The 21640-nt window shown below is 38.5% G+C and overlaps 1 protein-coding gene across 2 annotated transcripts in view; it reads left to right on the top strand.

The window, feature by feature from the left end:
• Positions 1 to 21640, top strand: part of LOC148312743 (uncharacterized) — a 95233-nt gene that overhangs the window by 63991 nt on the left and 9602 nt on the right. For both annotated transcript variants that reach the window (XM_088273532.1, XM_088273537.1), the window contains exons 13-26: positions 2810 to 2908; positions 4437 to 4565; positions 5068 to 5266; positions 6884 to 6977; positions 8119 to 8227; positions 9429 to 9512; positions 10157 to 10301; positions 12994 to 13215; positions 13993 to 14122; positions 16107 to 16271; positions 17246 to 17443; positions 18590 to 18741; positions 19838 to 19900; positions 20894 to 21020. In XM_088273532.1, coding sequence (XP_088129658.1) covers positions 2810 to 2908; positions 4437 to 4565; positions 5068 to 5266; positions 6884 to 6977; positions 8119 to 8227; positions 9429 to 9512; positions 10157 to 10301; positions 12994 to 13215; positions 13993 to 14122; positions 16107 to 16271; positions 17246 to 17443; positions 18590 to 18741; positions 19838 to 19900; positions 20894 to 21020 — 1916 coding nt within the window. The remainder of the gene's footprint in view (positions 1 to 2809; positions 2909 to 4436; positions 4566 to 5067; positions 5267 to 6883; positions 6978 to 8118; positions 8228 to 9428; positions 9513 to 10156; positions 10302 to 12993; positions 13216 to 13992; positions 14123 to 16106; positions 16272 to 17245; positions 17444 to 18589; positions 18742 to 19837; positions 19901 to 20893; positions 21021 to 21640) is intronic.

Raw genomic sequence — 21640 nt, 5'->3', positions numbered from 1 at the left:
GCAGTGCACAACGGAGTCCTGGTTCCAACTCTAATGTATGGAAGTGAAACATGGAGTTGGCATAAGAAGGATGAAAGTAGACTGAATGCAGTCAAAATGCGATCTCTCAGAAGAATGTGCGACAAAACGATGTATGATAGATGTTCCAATAGTGAAATAAGGAAGGAATGCAAAGCTGAGAAGCATTATCGATAAAATTAAGAAAGGGTCTTGAGATGGTTTGGACATGTGGAACGAATGAGTGAGGAAAGAACGTTAAAACATATTTATGAGGCGAATGTAGTTGGAAATAGGAGCAGAGAAAGACCGAGAAAAATTTGGCATGATCAGGTATGTCAAATACTCGAAAGTGGTCGGGTTAGGTTAGGTTAGTATATAATAATACAGTATATAATGATAATAATCGATACTGCTTATCTCAACCTTGTATTCTTTCCATTGAAACATCTATCATACATTGTTTTGCCACACGCTCATCTAAGAGATCGCATTTCGACTGCATTGTGTCAGACGCTTATCATTGGACAGAGTATGTTATTTTAGGATTTAATTCCTGACTCATACCATGTTCTTAAAACATAATAATAATATAATAAAACCCTTATCCGCACCCCAATGGTGCATAGGGCACTGCTTCATATGAACACAGTGTTATCTTGATCGTTTACACACGAAGGAAAGGTGATCAGCCCTCCGCTTCAGGTACCAGTCCAGGGTAATATTGAATAAATATTACAGTGAAAAAATCACTTTTATTTATTTGACCCCCCTGGGAATCGAACCCGGGACCTCCAGAACGGTAGCCGAGCGTGCTGACCATTACACTACAGAGGTGGACAAAACATAATACTGAAGATAATTGATAAATGGCAACATGACCGTAATATGATCTGCTTCATTCATTAAGAGGATGTGTAATATTACACCGTAATATGATTAGACATTAATACAATGTTCTAGAACCTTCATGCTTCTGATAATTCATTCAGTAAATGTATCAACCTCACAAACTGTGCTGCTCCTTCAATACTGTGCAGTATTAAAAAAAAAATTTAAAATGCGCTTTATTTATTTACCTAATTATTAAAATATTCACAAGTGTTTCAATAAATTTTGCCCAAAGTTTGATACAAAATAGTGAATTTTAAAGCCTGAACGTGTTTCAATTAATATTGTATTTTTATTACAAAGAGAATTTTTCATTTGATTGGTTTAAAATGTAACATGTGACATGTGACAAAGCTGGATCGGCAGAACGCAACGAAGTCTTGGTACCGATCCTCGTGTACGGAGGTGATGCATGGAGTTGGAGAAAGAAGGATGAAAGTAGACTGAATGCAGTCGGAATGCGATCTCTCAGTGCGGCAATACCGTGTATGGTAGATGTTCCAATGGTGAAATAAGGAATGAATGCAAGGCTGAGGATGAGGATTGCCAGCGAAGTTATGAAGGTGTGTTGAGATGGTTTGGACATGTGGAACGAATGAGTGAGGAAAGAATGGTGAAGCAAATTTATGAGGTGAATGAATGTGTTTAGAAATAGGAACAGAGGAAGTCTGAGGAAATTTGGCATTATCAAGTGTTTCAAATACTTGGGCATGGTCACGTCAGGAGTCGGAATAATCGGCGGGTATGGTAGGAGATGCGTGAATGTCGAAGAGGCGGAGAATGTTTGCAAAGTTGGAGTCGTGTGGTGTTCTATTCTTTCTGCCTACCTCTGCAGAAAAGCAGTGTGATTGATAGTTAGTTAATTTCAAATGGGATATGTGTTTCTTTCTTCCAATTTTGATTAGTCTATATCTAAATGAATGCTAGTTCAGTGGTTAGCTAGTGTGTTCTTTGATCATTACGGGTTCGATCCGCAGCTTAGCCAGCATTGCTTTCGGCTTTATTTAGGAAAATATTGCTTGCAGCTATATTGAGCGATTTTGAGATTTCCTGTGCTTCTTTAGTCGTTACAGAATGCGAAATCAAAATTCATTAAAAATAAAACTCTCAGTTACCCCTTTCTGTGTTAAGTCCAGCAGTATAATACAAACTCATGTTGCCGTAAAGTAATAATCACTTAAAATAGAATGGCCACTTTATCTTGTATCAGTTTTAACTTTTTTTCTAATGTCCCCTTTTCTTATTATAAAATTGAATGGCCACTTAATCCTATTTACAACTGTAACCAGTGTATCGTCAGTTTTGATTACTTATTTTTAATACCCCCTTTATCTGTAAAATAGAATGGCCACTTTATTCTATTTACAGCTATAACTAGTGGTATATTGCCATTTTTTGTTTTGTCTGATGCCCCTTTTTTATGTAAAATTGAATGGCCACTTTACCCTATTTATACCTCTAACTGGTGTATTGTTATTTAATTTTTTAAAATTATAATCACTCTTTCAAATGTAATGGCCAGTTTATCTTCTATTCATCTCTAACTTGTGTTGTCATTTTTTGATTTTGGCTAATGCCCCCTTTTTTCCTGTAAATTATAATGGCCACTACACTATTTACAGCTCTAACTACTGTATCGTCATTTTTCATTTTGTTTAATGCCCCCTTTTACGTCTAATGCCCCTTTTGATACATAATCCCTTTTTAAATTGAAATAGAATGGGCACTTTATCCTATTTACAGCTCTAACTACTGTATTGTCATTTTTGGATTTAGTCTAATGCCCCCTTATATGTCTAATGCCCCTTTTTGAAAATATAATGGCCACTTCGCAATGTATCCATCCCTAACTAGGGTATAGTCATGTTTTGGTTTTGTCCAATGCCCTCTAACAGTGTGTAACTAACGTGTGACCTAACAGGTGCGTCGCCCCACTCGCTGGCCAAGAACGGCCACTCGTCCCTGCACGTAGCTTGCCGACACAACCATCCCGACATTGCGTTCGCTCTCCTCGAACACGGTGAGTACCACGCAGTCTAATGTTGTCACTGCCGGATGTGATGATAACCCATTGTTTGCGGGAAATGCTTGAAAGCGTCTTTTATATACTGTTAGTAGAGAACAGGAGACGCTTATATGCGTTATATTTGATTACTTTTGGTAGAGCGCGAGAGACGCCTGCAAACATTGTACAGATGGGAATTGGGTTTGCGGTTACTTGTGATTAGTATATGACCCTAATTAGTATACTAAATAGGGTCACGGTTAATGAACATAACTGCTTGATAACATTTGTTAATATAGGAACCACTGCATCAACATTTTTAAAAGAACTACTTATTTTTATTCTCTTATGGGGGACAATCTGTGTGATGATTGGTTTTCTTCTTTTATGGTCAGTCTCTATCCTGCGCTCGTCTCATCAACTCGGCGTACCCGCTACAGCGCATGTGGGAGATCATTTGGTTCATGTAGTTTAAGTCTCTGCCTCTGTGATGTAATGGTTAGCGTCTTTAGCTACCGTGCTGGAGGTCCCGGGTTCGATTCCCAGGGAGGGGTGTAAGGGTGAAAATAAATATTAGAAATTTTACACTCTAATATTTAATTGTTGGGTAATATATCCAAAATTAAACAAGGTTTATTGGATTGAATTCTATCTTTTTTTATGTATATATTAATACGTGACGCGTTTCGTGTTATTAAGACACTATCAAACTCATTTGTTTTTGTTTGATAATGTCTTTATAAGACAAAATGCGTCACGTATTAACATATACATAAATAAATGTAGAATTCAATCCAATAAACCTTGTTTAATTTTGGATATATTACCCAACAATTCAAGATGGAATTCTACCAACTGTCTACAGATACAGTAAATACTCTAATATTTATTGAATATTACTCTGTACTGGTCCCTGAAGCGCAGGAGTTACCACAAAAGGATAGGATCTGAAATTATCAATTGTCCCTTAAATTTTTTTAAAGAGCGTTTACTGCGGGTGAAACACATTGACAGACACTGTAAAAAGAAGAAATGCCACATACTTTGGCCACATATTCCGTAGAGAAAAATATGCTCCACAGCTTTTGGTAGAGGGAAAGGTATAGGGCAGACGGTGCTTGGGGCGTAAAAGAATATCATGGCTCAAAACTATTGGACAGTTTGGAATATCAGAGGCTGCAACTCTGGTCCAGTATCATGTGGAGTTTAAGGAGATGATAGCCAACCTCCAATAGGAGTGGCACGGAGAGAAGAAGAAGACACGCATTGGCAGCAGTTACAGTTTATATCGCGTATCCAGCGTGACGACCATCGCTCAGGAAGGCGTCCTGCCCAACACCTTGGCCATTCTCCAGCCCACGGAATCATTATCATCATCATCCTATTATTATTATTATCCATGTCTTTAAAAGCGCCCTTGAGGTAGTATTTTACATAAATGGCGCTATATAAATTATCCAAATTATTATATTATGTGAATGACATATCCAAAATGGTTGGTCTCTTGTGATTGTGTATTGACGCGGAGCGTTGGTGTCCCCAGGAGCTGATCCCAAGGTGAAGTCCAAGGCCGGGTTCACGGCGCTGCACATGGCCGCCCAGGAGGGCCACACCGACTGCGTGGAGATGCTGCTCGACCGCCAGGCGGATGTCAACGAGACTGCCAATAATGGTAATCGCCACACCGGGTTTTATTGAATTAGTCCATTAGTGATCATGGATCCGTCATCTTTGACGGGTTTTAAACACATCTACATTTTCAGTTTTTGACATTCAGCCACTCATTTAGATTCCTGCAATCCACCTACTGCCACCCGTTTAGTTTTCCTACAATTTACTCACTGCCACCCGTTTATTTTTCCTACAACCCACCCACTGCCACACATTCAGTTCTTCTACAATCCACACACAGCCACCCGTTCAGTTTTCCTATATTCTACCCATTGCCATCCATTCAGTTTTCTATAATCCTTCCACTGTCACCTTTACAGTCTTCTACAATCCTCCCACTGCCACCCATTAAGTTTTTTACTATCCACCCACTACCACCCATTCAGTTTTCTTACACACTGTCAACCGTTCAGTTTTTCTACAATCCACCCACCGCCACCCGTTGAGTTTCCTCCGCATCCCCACTGTCAGACTCCCTACAGCCGTGCCGCTTCCCTCGGCAGGTCTGACGGCGCTGCACCTGGCGGCGCAGGAGGGGCGCCTGCCGGCGGCGGGCGCGCTGCTGGGCGCGGGCGCGGACCCCGCGCCGCGCACTCACGACGGCTACACGCCGCTGCACGTGGCCGCGCACTTCGGCCAGCACGCCATCGTCAAGCTGCTGCTGGAGAAGGGCGCCGACGTGGGCGCCACCACCTCCATAGGGTACGCTTATCTCTACTTATCTCCTAAACCTGGTGACTGAGTAAGCAGTATTTTCCAGTGGTCTCTGTATTGGATTCTTGAGAGAGCAACCGTTCGGGTGAAGATAGATCTTTGATCTGGTCAGTCCAATGAGTTTAACCTTCCCTTCCCGGTGTTGTGTACCTACTACACATTGCTTCTAATAATATCTAATACAGTGAAACCTCTATCTATCGTTCCTCGAATAATCGTTTTCCCGGATGTGTCGTTTATTTTCTACCCCGAATTAATTTCATACAAAAAAAGATCGCTTCGATCGTTTCTTTCCACCATTTTACCGCATTCATTGTTTAAATTACGCTGCATATTTGATATATGTAATTAGTCTGTTTTTTGTTACATTTTTTTAAAAAATTCTCAATTTTGTTACTTTTGACGACAATATTTCAACGGGTGTGATACAGACTATCGAAAGATGTGTGATGGATACAGCAGAAGAAGTCTGAAGATCTTTGGCTTCTGTTCAGCATTGTATTTTTTTAAAAATCAATACATTTATTTATATCTAAAACTTGTATTCTTCAAATTTCAATCTACCAATGGTTATGCTGATTGGGGGGACGGTATTTTTACTCGATCGTATGTCCTTGTGTATTGACTTCTTTATCCCGCATTCATTATTTTCCCGCATTCATAGTTTATTTCAATAGGTCCCTTTAAAAACGATAGATCGAGCATTGTATAGGGAATGATACCTCGGAGGGGAAGACTATTTTTTAGAGTTTACAATGCTTCTAAAATTGTGAAATATGGAATACTTAATTAAAAATTATGATAACATTTTGAGTGTGTCCAAATACTTGTTCACAAAACCTGGATTATCTCCAATTGCAGAAGTTATTTTCATATTATTTTTTGACATCTCATCAAAGATGAAGAAGAATATGGAAGTCTGGGCATTTACGGGGCTGACGACCGTCATAGGCTGGTATAAGTAATCACTTTACACACGTGTAACATTCACCAATTCTACCCATTATTGACAACCACACTACTTAAATTCTTGGAAGTTCTATATATATGAACCAATTTAGAAACCTTGTTCTTGAATCACTAGAACTTCACTAGAGACATCTATTGGTGAGATGTAAAGAAGCTTTTTATTTAGCAAAAACTCTTATATTAAAATGCCCAGACTTCCATATTCTTCTTCATCTTTGATGAGATGTCAAAAAATAATATGAAAATAACTCCTGCAATTGGAGATAATCCAGGTTTTGTGAACAAGTATTTGGACACACTCAAAATGTTGTAAATAAATTATCTGGTCAAATTATAAGCTTAAATAATAAAAATTATGATAATAATTTATTTTTGATGATAAAATTTCAATCGAAAATACAATTTGGTTTAGAAATTGTGTCAATTTTAAGAAAGCGATATATTTTTGTGCTAATCGCGAAAAACATCCGCTATAGGCTAGAGTCTATTGTTCGAAGCGCCCGACTACAATGTGCTAACAGTATGTAAAAGACGGTTTTTAGCATTTCCCGCAAGCAATATGTAAGGTAAAATATTGACAATGATACATCTTCCTTGGACCGCCCTTGCACTGAACACTGTCCTTTCCTCGCGCAGGTATACTCCGCTGCATCAGGCCGCCCAGCAAGGCCACACCCTCGTCATACACATCCTGCTCAAGAACAAAGCTGACCCCAACGCTCTCACCAATGTAAGTTCAGCCGTTCATTGTGACATTTATTGATTTGGCATCAACTTCGTGGAATAATATATGACTTAATATAATATTTTATTTATTGTTTCGGCAATAACTTTGTGTTAAGACATGTTACAATGATTAAAGAAAACACTTGTTTTTTACCACTTGAGTTTTATTATAGACTACATGTTTCAGAAATTAAACTTCCATCATTCAGGTCTGTATAATAACTAAAATATAAAATATAAAATTATTCTATAAATAAGGAGATGGAGATTGTGATAAAAAATATATTGGCCAAACTGCGAGAAATTTAAAGATTAGAATTAAAGAACATCATAGCGGTCTTGTTAGCAATTATTTTTCGGAATTTGCAAATCACATAATAGATACTAATCACTCATTTTACTCTCATAAACTAAAATTATTACACCTTGTTCCATATAAATTCCAAATTATGAATTATCTTGTAAATTTAGAAATCCAAAAAAACCTAAATTCTAATAATAATTTATTAAATAATATATTGTTTCAAAATTCTTCTCCTTTGCTTTCCATTTTTCCTTTGTTTTCAAACTCCGCCCCTTGACTAACCCCTTCCCCTTACTTTCCCCTCTCCTTATTTATAGAACAATTTTATATTTTAGTTATTATACAGACCTGAATGATGGAAGTTTAACTTCAGAAGCATGTAGTCTATAATAAAACTCAAGTGGTAAAAAACAAGTGTTTTCTTTTTGTATTATTATATAATATGATTCAATAAGAAAATTAAGTTAAAAAATTATTTTTAACTTAATTTTTAGTAAATTAATAATAGTAAAGTAAAATTTGTCCGCCTCCGTAGTGTAATGGTCAGCACGCTCGGCTACCGTTCTGGAGGTCCCGGGTTCGATTCCCAGGGGGGTTCAAATAAATTTAAGTGATTATTTCACTCTAATATTTATTCAATATTACCCTGGACTGGTACCTGAAGCGGAGGGCTGATCACCTTTCCTTCATGTGTAAACGATCAAGATGACACTGCGTTTATTGTTTTTTAAATGTAAAAAATAACACCAAAGTGGAGAAAATTTGGCGATCCTTAAAATATTCTGAAAAATGATTATCTCTTAAATACAATTGACGTTCCACGTGGTTTGTTTGATTTCAGAATGGTCAGACGGCGTGCGGAGTGGCGGATCGGCTGGGCTACATCGGGGTCGTGGAGGCCCTGCGCCCCGTCACCGAGCACACGGTGAGCCAGGCCGCCGGAGACTCAGGTGATCACTTCTCTCTGCCTATTCCATCCGCCTGACCTTACTCAACTTCCGCCGTTAATAATAATAATAATCAATTTGGATAGTTCATATAGCGCATAATATTACCTCAAGGGCGCTTCACTGTGAATGGATTGGGGAAAAGAAGAAAGTGAAAATGGCTTAGAAAATATCGCTCACTCCTTTCTACAACGTCAGATATAAAAAAACTTTTCAAGAGATCGTTTTTAAAGTTTAAGAATATAATATATTGTATTAAAAATAAATATCAAGCCACTTATTGAACTTTTTACTGTGCAACAGATCTTTTTAGGTAAAACCAGAATGTTTTTTCTCCATTTGAAAAATATTTAGTATATTTAAAAAAATAATTAAACAATACCTTTTCATCAAAATGCAAAAACAACACTTTCCGCCCTATAGCCGGTAAATATTAAGTAAAAAATATGCCGCTTTTACTGGGATATAGTACATTTTCTGGGCATTCCGAAAACAAGCACAACTGAAAATTGTCAATTTTTGAGATATGACGTTGCTGAAAGTAGTGAGCGAAGTATGCAACAATAATAATGTGGATTAGCTGACTTTATTAAGGTGGGGTGACCAAATAAAGGCAACTTTTGTCTCTCATACCAAGAAACTGCTTTTTTACTTTAAAAAAATATATACATATTTCTATTTAAAAATGATGAAAAAAAATTTGGATTGATTAATTACTCCAAAGAAGGATGAAAGTAGACTAAATGCAGTCAAAATGCGATCTCTCAGAAGAATGTGCGACAAAACGATCTATGATAGATGTACGAATAGTGAAATAAGGAAGGAATGCAAAGCTGAGATAAGCACTATCGATAAAATTAAGAAAGGTGTGTTGAGATGGTTTGGACATGTAGAACGAATGAGTGAGGAAAGAACGCTAAAACAAATTTATGAGGCGAATGTTACCGGGAAAAGAAGCAGAGGAAGACCGAGAAAAACATGGCACGATCAGGTATGCCAAATACTTGAAAGTGGTCAGGTTAGGAGTAACAATCGGCGGGTATGTATGAGGAGATGCATGAGCGTGAAAGAGGCGAATAATGTTTGCAAGGACAGAGTGGTGTGGCGCTCTATTCTCTCTGCCTACCCCTGCGGTGAAGCGGCGTGATGGTTAGTTAGTTAATTACTCCATTCTATGATGAAAATATTTGATTGATTTTTCCAGGCGGTGGTCCCGAAGGAAGGTACCGAGTGGCTGCTCCCGAGCTGATGCAAGACACCTTCATGAGCGATTCCGAGGATGAAGGAGGTAATGTAGTCGCTTCTGCCAAAAAAATATGCATGAGAGGTTCTAGAAACAGTTGATTTTATGCATTTTATTTATAGTATTCTCAATATTATTTATATTTAAAGTATTTACTTTGCGGTTGGTCATTTTTATTATTATTATTATTTTATTACAAAAATGTTAATAATATTAGTATAAAACCACTCACCGAGATTTTTATGTCTACCGGTTTCGAGACGTACCCGTCTCTTCGTCAGGACAATCACTACCACAGCATGCAAACAATACCACCCTTCACTACCATAGCACTATTCACACACTTAAAACTACGCAAAATGTTTAATACATGCGATTTTTGGTCGACCCAAAGACCGCATGTTGGTCTAAAGGTTTCAGCGCAAACATGCGTTACGAGCCGAGGTTAAACATGCACTAGCATATTATTTAATGTTTTGAATATTGAAAGCATTAACTTTGTTGATCATATTGATATATTATTTTGAGAAATAAAAAGACTTTGTTTTTTGATCCACTCACATTATATCCGATGTGAGTGGATCAAAGAAAAAAGTCTTTTTGTTTCTCAAAATAATATATTATTTAATGATTCGGCGATACAAATTTCCTGATCCGTGCCTGACCTTGAGTACCTATTGTCGCAACAGGCGAAGTGGAGTGCCCGGCGCAGCAGCAGCAGCAGTACCGCTACATGCGGGAGGCGGAGGGCGCGAGGGACCTGCCTGACAACGTGCCGCTGCTGCAGACCTCCGCCAACAACGTCAATGTGGACAGGGAACCACTGCACATTGGGTAAGTCATCCATTCTTAATTTATTCAACAACAATAATGTCAACAATTTCAAATTATTCAACAACAAAAAATTAATATAAATATAACAAACAATATTCAAGGCCTTGAATATTGTTTGTTATATTAAAAGTAAGCAAGAAGACTTAAAGATGTAGAAGAATCCCGCTTCGGAAAACTCCTTCTGACACATGGAACAGATCAATATCCAATGTGATATTGTTCAGCATAGCGGTAGCTTTTCCTACAGGCATAACCATCGGCAGGTTGGTCCTGTGTATAGGAATGTGAAACAATCTATGCCGACGCTGTCTTAGGTAACTATCGGGAACATACAGACCAATGTTGCGGATAATTTCAGGATTATTGATCATACCGCGCAACAATGGATAAAAATACGTAATCAAATACACATTCCTTCTAGTCTCTAAACTATTGTAGCCAAGCATACCCTGGAGAAACTGGGTCGGGTAGAGCCGAGGATAACAGCCGTACACTCTCATGTAGAGATACCTCGGAAACTTCTTTTGGACTTTCTCTACCATAAGAGAGTACTTAAGCTCGTGAGGCCCCCAGATCATCAAGCCACTCTCGAGTCTACTTCGCACCAAGGAGTTATAAAGAGTTCTCAGCACGCGGGTATTTTGGAAAACCCTGGCAGTACGCAGAACAAATCCTAGCATTTTCAATGCATTACCACTGACCGCCTTAAGTTTAACTTGGTAAATACCACTACATATTTCATAACCCTTTCCACTCTGACCATTTTTTCTCAAAACTGATCAGCTACTCTGATCAAAAAAATACGACGTTTTTCTACCATTATAATAAATATTTTGGCTCCCTAATTTTGGGACGCTCTGTCTGGCAATTCGTATGACCATGTTGATTAAGATTAACTGTATTTATCTGAAATATATATGTTGGTAGAATATGCTTGGGTAATAGAGAATTCAGTGATTAAAGTTATACCTGCGCCGGGCCAGACATTGCGCCTATGGAGCTGCCTACTAGAATCATACGGGCCAGAATGTCTGGCCTACAGAGTGGTAAGAGTTAAAATCTATTGTGACATGTGTTTCGATGCATTCCACATCATTCACAGGTTATTTTTTTTACGACCACGTTTCTTTTCTTTCTTAGTATGTATATGTATTTAACCTGTGCTTTTACTCAAGTACGTTTTACGTAAGTTTATTGTGTTCTAATTGATGAAAAACATTTATACGATTTGTAATGCACTGTATTTTATTTCATGTTATGTGTTCTTCATTGTTTTAAAAAAAAATAATTAAAAGAATAACCTGCAAAACCTCTATTAGAGTTTTGTAGGTAGGATAGTAAGTATAGGGAAGGTAAATGTTAAAAATACATCACAAACACCCAGACCAATTGAAAATATACCTTTCTTGAATTTATTTTGCACTTGGCTGGAATCGAACCTGCGTTGCCAGTTTCGCTGTCGAGCGTATACCCAACAATAAACACATATTTCCGGCTTCTCGGTGGGAGCCGTATGATCCTGCAAAAACTTATAGCAAATATACCATCAAATGAAAGTAATCTTCATCCAATCAAATAGATTACCATCAATGTACATAGTTAATAAGTACAAACTTGCCTTGTTGGGTAATATATCCAAAATAGAACAAGGTTTTTGTTGGATTGAATTCTACATTTATTTATGTATATCTTAATACGTGACGCGTTTCGTCTTCTTAGGACATTATCAAACACATGTCGCTCACTCCTTTCAAGAACGTCATAAATCAAAAAACTTGATTTTTCAGGAGAACGTTTTTAAAGTTTAAAAATATAACACAATGTATTAAAAATAAATGTCAAGCCACTTATTGAATTTTTTACTGTGCAACACATCATTTTAGGTAAAACCTTTTTTCTCCATTTGAAAAATATTTAATATATTTAAAAAAATAATGAAACAATACCTTTTCTTCAAAATGCAAAAACAACACTTTCTGCCCTGTAGCGGGTAAATATTAAGTTAAAAATATGCTTCTTTTGCTTGGATATAGTACATTTTCTGGGCATTCTGAAAACATCCACAACTGAAAATTGTCAATTTTCGATTTATGACGTTCTTGAAAGGAGTGAGCGATGTGTTTGATACATAAATAAATGTAGAATTCAATCCAACAAAAACATTGTTTAATTTTGGAAATATTACCCAACAATTCAATATGGAATTCTACCAACTGTCTGGAGTTACAATAAAAAAACTTGCCTTACATATTGTGTATGTTATAATTTAAATCCAAGGCAAAATAATTTTATACATTTATGTTCTTATGTTTTATATTTTTAAATTATGGGAAGGTTTTGTCATTGTCAATCTTCATATTTTTCCTGGTCTTTCATTTTAAATGTATGTATTTATTTCATACTTAAAAAAATTCTAGTAACCCTACTAAAGCTTTAAACGTAAGCACATTAATGTACAGTGTATTTAAGGAAACTGATAGAGATTTTCTAAGGGGAGTTTTAGTACAGTGTAACTATGCCACGGCGCCTGCCATAACGCGAACCATAATTAAATAGATAAATTCAGGACTAACCTGGGAGGAAGCCAAGGAATTGGCGCGTGACAGAGTGACTTGGAGACGTCTCGTGTTGGCCATATGCTCCGCCTAGGGACCGAACGTGGAAAAAGACTCTTACGCATTTTGTTTTGCAGTTTCCTGGCCTCGTTTGTGGTGGACGCGCGCGGCGGCGCCATGCGCTCGGCGCGCCGCGCCGGCCTGGCCGTGGTGGCGCCCCCTGGGGCCGTGTCGCAGCCCACGCGCGTGACGTGCCGCGCCGCGCGCCGCGCGCCCCCCCACCCGCCGCCGCTCATGGAGGGCGAGGCGCTCGCCGCGCGCCCGCTGCAGCTGGCGCCCGCGCAGGCCACCTTCCTCAGGTAAACTGAATTCTTTCATTCATTGACTCGGCAGTTACTTTGTGGTAAAATCTATCCATTTTTAATTTAAGTCTTACTTAGTCAGTACCACTATTTCTTAAAATCAACTGTGACACGTCGGCTGTCTATACTCAGAACACAGTAAGGGACATTTTTTTTGTAGTACTTTTTTTTTGCATTTTTGGACTAAGTAGAATCTACTTAGTCCAAAAATGCAAAAAAAACGTCCTGCAAAAAAAATGTCCCTTACTGTGTTTTAACTTTCGACAGCCAACGTGTTTTGACTCATTCCGCATCATTTTCCGTATACGGTGTTTGAAAATGATGCGGAATGCATCGAAACACGTGTCGCAGTAGTTTTTAAGAAATTGTGGTACTTACTAAGTAAAACTTAAATTAAAAACTTCTTCTTATTACCCTTATTCGCACCCAATGGTGCATAGGGCAATGCATCACATTGACGCAGCGTTATCTTAATCGTTACTCTCATGAAGGCAAGATGATCACTCCTGCGCTTCTGGGACTTGTTCAGAGTAATATTAAATAAATATTAGTGTGTGAAAACTAATATTTATTTTCACCCCCCCTGGGAGTGGAACCCGGGACCTCCAGCATGGTAGCTGAACACGCTGACCATTACACCACGGACCAGACTTCTGTATGGGCCATCTATTGCTCCTGTTAGATTAGACTCACATATTATGGGCCATTAATTGCTTGTCAATGTTTTTCTCAATCTCTCCATCATTGGATAACATACTTATGATTGCGTTACAGCCCGGTCGTGATCGAAGTGCCGGCCTTCACCAGCCAGTGCAAGGAACGAGAGTTGGTGGTGTTACGCTCGGACACCGGAGAGACGTGGCAAGATCACTTCTTGCATAACAATGACAACACCATGATACAGGTTGGTTCTACGTGCTAACACCTCATTATTCTCTCCCTTTCTTCTTCTTTTCCCATGTTCGCTCCCTAGGTGGAGCATATCGCCAACACGAGACGTCTCCAAGTCACTCTGTCACGCGCCATCTCCTTGGCTTCCTCCCAGGTCAGTCCGGCGTCTCCAAGTTCCGCTGAGTATAGTCGGTGAATGGGCGCCGGAATCCTCGGGGTTGGAAGAAGAGACACGAGGGGTTGATGCTCTCAGGTGGCATTCTAAGGACGTCCCAACCATGTTCACCTACTCCTCTTCAGGACTAAACTATTATTATTATTCCTCATTATAACGTCAACTAATGGTTATTAGAAGTACATTTTGTTTTGTTTTGTCTGAAATCCATCAGTTCGATGTTAAGTGAAGTTTTTTTCAGACTTTTATACTTTTTTCAAAAATAGAATATTAGTAATCCTAGCATAAAAGCACTTACCAAGATGTTAGTCTACCGGTTTCGAAACATATTCGTCTCTTCATCAGGACAATCACTACAGCAGTTGTAAACAATACCATATGTCACTACCATAGCACTATTCACACACTTACAACTACACAAAATGTTAATCACATGCGTTTTTGGTCGACCCGAAGACCAACATGCACTAAGGATTGCAGAACAACATGCACTAAAGGCCGAGGTCTGACATGCACTAAGGATTTTTCAATATTTTTAAAAAGAAATTACCTGCAAAGTCTCTACTTTTAGGTCTGGAAGTAGGATAGTAAGGATAAGGAAGACTAACACAGACCAATTGAAAATAAATCTTTCTTGAACTTATTTTGCAATTGGCGGGAATTGAACCCGTGATACCAGTTTCGCAGTCAAGCGTCTACCTAACTACGACACGGCGCGTGTCATAATAGGCCAGGATTATTATACTCGTATAGTTTATAAATCAGGGTCAGAGTTCTATATAGGTTGAAAACATTGGGCAGGGTCTGAAGTAGGTGACAAATCTTGCAAATCAATTAAAGGGATGTGTTTAACTCTTACCACTCTGTAGGCCAGACATTCTGGCCCGTACGATTCTAGTAGGCAGCTCCGTGGGCCACAATGTCTGGCCCGGCGCAGGTATAACTTTAATCACTGATTTCTCACACCCAAGTATATTCTACCAAAAAATATTTCAGATAAATACAGTTCATCTTAATTAACATGGTCATATGAATTGCCAGACAGAGTGTCCCAAAATTAAGGAACCAAAATATTTATTTTAACCCGATGGTTGCCAGAGACGAGATATCTCGGCAAATGGCGGAGTGCGTGTATGGCCAGAGACGAGATATCTCGTCAGTACTTTTGATGACGTATTACTCCGCAGTTTTAACTCATATTGACAATCTGTCAAAAACGGAACATACATTGCCATCAGTTGAAGTTGTCACAAAATATTTTATAAAGTTTTTAAATACTTTTAAGTGATTTATCGGTATCACTTTCAGCTGACAGTTGACAGATGTCATTAGGGCTACCACTCAAACCACTTGAAATATTGATTATTTTAATCGATTGTTTTGAACGCCAGGGGTTTTTATTTTGCTCAATTTTTTTGTGTTTTTCTTATTATTTTAAAATATTCCATTGATAAATAATAGTTGTGTGTTAATATTAAATTTAATAAAAACTTGCGTGTGCGACTTAGTGTGACAACCCTGAAAATTTGAAACTGGTTTAACTTCAAGAATAAAACTCTAACAATCGATGCGGGATATAATATTTGGTAAGTAAATTATAATTCAATAAAAACAACAAAAAAAAAATCTTTAGACAACTTTTTTTTTTCAAAAAAATACTTGGCCTGTTGAGCACTGCGGCGTAATTTATTTGCGGCTATGAAAAGGTTAATGGTAGAAAAACATCGCATTTTTTTCATTTTTTTGATCAGAGTAGCTGATCAGTTATAAAAAAAAATGGTCAAAGTGGAAAAAGGGTTAAAGTTTGTTTGGTTATCTGCAGGAGGCGCTGGCCCGAGAGAAGCTGGAGGGGGGGGAGAACAGCGGCATCGCCAAGATCATCACCTGCGACTTCCCGCAGTACTTCTGCGTGGTGTCGCGCGTGCGCCAGGAGATGCACATCATCGGGCCCGAGGGCGGCACCATCTCCTCGCAGGCCATACCGCAGGTATATAGCCTTATTTACTGTATTACACAAACCAGCTGACGACCCGGAGCTTCCCGGAATATCATCTGCGGGCATTTCGGCACTCTTGAAGATGTTGTTTTAACACATTGTTGTCAGGCGGTTTTTTCTTCAACCTGTCGTTCATCAAAGGGTCGTATAGAGAAGGTAAAAGTACCTTTCCCATCCTTAAACTTCTTCTTCTCTGGTTTCAATCCTGGGATTGGTTTGCAGCAATTTCCTCTATTCTTCTCTTCCATTCTTCCTTGTGTTGTGCGGCTCTTTTGAAATGTGCATATGATGAGCAGCGCACGTCCTAGTCTCAGCACAGGTCCTCCAGGTACTCTGGGCGTGGGCGTCCCCTAGAGTTTGTCTGCTCGGTCATACTTTCCATTATGGCATGCAAGAGATCTTCTTGACGTATTACACGGCCGATCCATCTTGCACGCCTTTCCTGAGCAAGTGCATTCCTCCTTCCATTCCTCGAAGAACTTCCTCATTCGTGATGTGGTCTCTCCAGGAAATTCTTAAAAGTCTTCTTAAGGACCACATCTCAAAAGCCTCTAGTCTCCGCTTATCCCTTTCGTATGGGCACCATGTCTCGCAGCCGTACATCAAGACACTCCATACATAAGTCTTTATGAGGAGTATTCTCAGTTTTTGGTCGATATTATTTGACTCTATTATTTTGGACCTTTTATTAAATGCAAGCCTAGCCTGATGTATACGGCTGTCGACCTCGCTCTTGGACCGACCGTTCCATGTTATTTTGCTCCAGAAGTAGACAAAATCGTTAAACATCTGACTAAAAATAAAAATGCATATTTTTTTGTAAAAACCTTTTTTTCATCCCCCTTCAATACACTTCATTTGAAATGAACCATTATTGCAAAAAAGTTTTCAACAATTTTAGCATAGGCACTTTATAAAGAACACATTTCAGCAGTTAAGAGTCACGGTGTGTGTTACTTTGTTAGGTGCAAGCCCTGTTCCCGGCGGCGGCGCTCACGAAGCGCATCCGCGTGGGGCTGCAGGCGCAGGCGGCGCCCGGCGCGCTCGTGCAGCGTGTGCTCGGGCGCGGGGGGTCCGCCAGCCCCGTGCTCACCGTGGAGCCGCGCCGCCGCAAGTTCCACCGCAGCATCACGCTCACCATGCCGCTGCCGCCCACCGCGCAGGTAAACCACCCTATTGGACCACACCTCCTTACACTACGCCTCCTAGCTCTCGCTATATGCGAGATGGAAGATGTCGTTAGGTGGGGAAGACAATGAAGAAGGCAATGGTACGTGCATGTGAGGAGAATGTAACCATCCAGACTCCCCACATTGCACTGCATGGCTAACCCCACGGCAGACATCCACATCGCAGGAGGTTAATCCCTCTTAACCGGTTAACTGCTGGTAGATACATGTATGGTGGCACCCAGCACGCCGCGAATTTCACCACAAAAATAAAACCTTCTAAACATATTGTTATTAAAAGTGTACTAATGTTTATTTATAAAATTTGCCAATAAATGAAAAGCGCACCAGTCATTCAGTCATTTATCCATAATCATAAAATTGATTGTTCATGGTGCAGGGTTGTCACAAAATTTGTCATAGAAAATATGAAAACTAAATTATATGTAAAAAAATTGTTTATGTTAGTTTAATATTAAAACTATACACACACACACACTTTGATTTGAAAAATTAAAAATTAAAAATCATCAGAATCGACACTAAAATCACTGTCATCAGATTCGGCAGTGACGGCACCTCGGGGATTATTGGACAACCCTGAGCGCCATTAGTTGTTCCGACGACAAAGCTCTCTTTAATTTACGTTTAAAGTGGTAAAAACAAATTCTGTTTCAATTCTAAGTATGCAAAGATATTCTCAATAGATGTCATTATGCGTTCAATATATTTGTACATTTTAAATACTTGATTTTCTTTACTGAAAGCCCATTTAAAACGGCGCGTCTTAAGGCGTAATTTTTGTATGAGCGGCGCTCCGTTCACAGGAAATAATGTGTCTTAAGACGCTCTTGGCAGTTAACCGGTTAAAAACAGGCCACAAGACCTACACCAAGCTGAAGAAGCAGATTTTAAAACTTTTCATGGTGCCATCATGATTGAGGCTGAGATCTCGGGCGTTTAAATTCAGTACTTCAGAATTCAGACTTTAAAAAAAAAATGTACTGAAAAAATATTTTTGTAATTTTTTTTTTAACCCTTTCTCTACTCTCTTTAAAACCATATATTTATTTCGAAAAAAACTTATCTTTTTAATACAAAAACGGTGTTTTAAGCAAAGATACTTTGCATTGTGTGCAGGGGGCCAACAGCACCGGCAGCGGCAGTACGCTGCGCCTGCTGTGCTCCATCATGGGCGGGCAGGCCAGCGCCGTGTGGGAGGACGTCACCGGCTCCACGCCCCTCACGCAGCTCGGGGACTGCGTCAGCTTCACCACCACCGTGTCGGCCAGGTAACTCCTCACTACAGCGCTATGTGCAAAACCATTAATGTTTTCTACAGATTAGCCCGAGATTACTAAACTGTCCTATGAGTGACATTGTTACTATTAAGGAAAGGGTAATTTGACCGTTTCTCTCGACTGGTGGTGTTGGGCGGGAAGGGTAATTTTACCTTTTCACTCGACTCGTCGTAAATTGCGTGTAAGTTATTTTTACGCATGACTTTTGCGGCATCTTTTGATCTCATATCGATGTATACAGTATGGTTAAATGTTATCACTTCTTTACAGAGATGTTTATCTCTGTTATGAGCGCGAATCCGCCCGCAGATAGTGTGTTATAACCACTTTACTCTTGGGTTATTTTCTGAGTTAATTCTGTAAAAAAAAATCATCGTTTTTTCTACAGAATTATGAAAACTATGTTTTTTATATTTATACCTTTTTTTATTATTTTTTTTATTTATATACATTTATTTAAATCACTTAAATTATAAAATGTATATATTCTTAATTTTTCTCTCTTTTTTGAGTGTATATAAGGTTAATCTGTCTGTAAAGTCTGTCTGTTTCCCTAGTGTAATGGTCAGCACGCTCGGCTACAGTTCTGGAGGTCCCGGGTTCGATTCCCAAGGGGGGTAAAATAAATATAAGTGATTTATTCACTGTAATATTTATTCAATGCTACCATGGACTGGTACCTGAAGCGGAGGCCTGATCACCTTTCCTTCATGTGTAAACGATCAAGATAACACTGCGTTTATATGACACAGTGCCCTATGCGTCATTGGGGTGCGGATAAGGGTTTTATTATTATTATATTAGGTTAAAATGGTTAAAAACAATAAAAAATGTATTAAATAAGAACTCCACCGACAAGACACACAAGGTGGCTTGGTGGGTCTCTGCAAAATATATATTTTTTTAAATATGTTAAAAATTGTGATTTAAATAAATGTATACAAATTAAATTAATCACTCGGTTGGCAACACTGGAAAACCAACTTCAAAGACAATTAATTAGTTCTATTTTTCTCTCTATGGTGCCTGCCAGAGCTCACAATCAAATTGCGACAAAACTAATATTATATCCTATTGGTTCTTCCAGATTTTGGTTGATGGATTGTCGCAACATAACGGATGCCACCAAGATGGCCACAGAACTCTACAAGTAAGTCATTTGTTTATTCATTGTAACTGCAGACAGTTGGTGGAATTCCATATTGAATTGTGTACATGTTAATACAGTTATTAAGACATTGTCAAGAGTGTTTGATAATGTCTTAACACATTGTGTACGGTGTGCACATATTTGTGCATTCAGAAACCTTGTGTGGTGGCGGGGTGCACATTTTTGTGCATTTCGGCTACCTTCAATTTAGTATACAAAAAACACGTCATAAACTTCTAATCTCTTGGCCTTTTTGCTTTTGTTGTGTAGTGGATAGATGTCGTTGTAATATAAAAAATAATACTGATATTTACTGGTTCAAAACATAGCTAATGGTCGTAATCTGTTTTGAAGGAAATGTTACAAATTAACTTTAAACAACTTTGGATACAGACGGTGCGTTTTTTTCTTTGTCCTAAAATGAAATAAAATACAAAGATCATTGTCCTTTACTTTAGTCGGCAGTTGGTACTTACAAAGCAATAAACGCGTGTGGGGAAAGCCCATAAATCATTTTTTATTCGCAGATTTTGAGTTTTCGGCGGTTGTTAAACTGTTGTTATTTTCTAATATTTTATTAGTGTTTTTAACATTTTTTTTACTTTTGTGATTTGTGGACTAACATGATTTTATTTTGAGACGTTAGAGACCATTTAACAGTTTTTGTATTGTTTTCGAGTTCAACCTCAAGTTCAAAATATGAAGTTCACTGACATATTTTATATTTCCGGGCAGCTGTCTAATGTCGCCCGCCTCAAGATACAGTTTTATCGAAACATTGCCGTAACTAATGTGTTAATAATGATAAGAAAACACTTGTTTTATACCACTTGAGTTTTTATTAAAGACTACATGTTTCAGAAGTTAAACTTCCATCATTCAGGTCTGTATAATACATGAGTGTTTTCTTTAATCATTGTAACATGTATGCATCATCGGGTGCAGGTAAGAGTTGCGAGTGAATTGGTGTCATGTTGGGCTCGCTTCTTGCAGAGAGATGCTGCTGGTGCCGTTCTCTGCCCGCATCGTGGTGCTCGGGAAGAGGGTGGACACGCTGGAAGGGAGACTCCTGGTGCTGTGCCTGACGGACCAGCAGCTCGGCAAGACCTTGCTGGAGCAGGTACACCAACCTAGATATATCGATCAATCTCATGACAGTACATATCGCTCACTCCTTTCAACGTCATATATCCAAAATAGTAAATTTTCAGTTGTGCATGTTTTCGGAATGCCCAGAAAATGTAATATATCCCAGCAAAAGAGGCATATTTTTAACTTGATATTTACCCGCTACAGGGCAGAAAGTGTTGTTTTTGTATTTTGAAGAAAAGGTATTGTTTAATTATTTTTTAAAAAATACTAAATATTTTTCAAATGGAGAAAAAACATTCAGGTTTTACCTAAAAAGATCTGTTGCACAGTAAAAAGTTCAATAAGTGGCTTGATATTTATTTTTAATACATTGTATTATATTTTTGAACTTTAAAAACGTTCTCCTGAAAAATCAAGTTTTTTGATTTATGACGTTCTTGAAAGGAGTGAGCGATATGAGTAGTCCACTTGCAAACCACGCTATGTTAAAAAATAAATTTTTTTAACCGAATATTAAACCTTCTACCGATTTGAGCTTTTTTGAGAGATTTTATAAGTGAACTGTCCATCGGCATAGCGAGTTTTGCAAGAGTATTAATTTTTCTATTCAGTTTTATTCCTAACTTAACGGGTTTTGGCAGATTATGA

Source organism: Brachycentrus maculatus, unplaced genomic scaffold (genome assembly GCF_059751285.1).
Source record: "Brachycentrus maculatus isolate JH-2025_06_01 unplaced genomic scaffold, ASM5975128v1 h1tg000033l, whole genome shotgun sequence".
Classification (NCBI taxonomy): domain Eukaryota; kingdom Metazoa; phylum Arthropoda; class Insecta; order Trichoptera; family Brachycentridae; genus Brachycentrus; species Brachycentrus maculatus.
The sequence above is the reverse complement of the archived record's forward strand: the minus strand, read 5'-3'. Positions and strand labels throughout refer to the sequence as shown.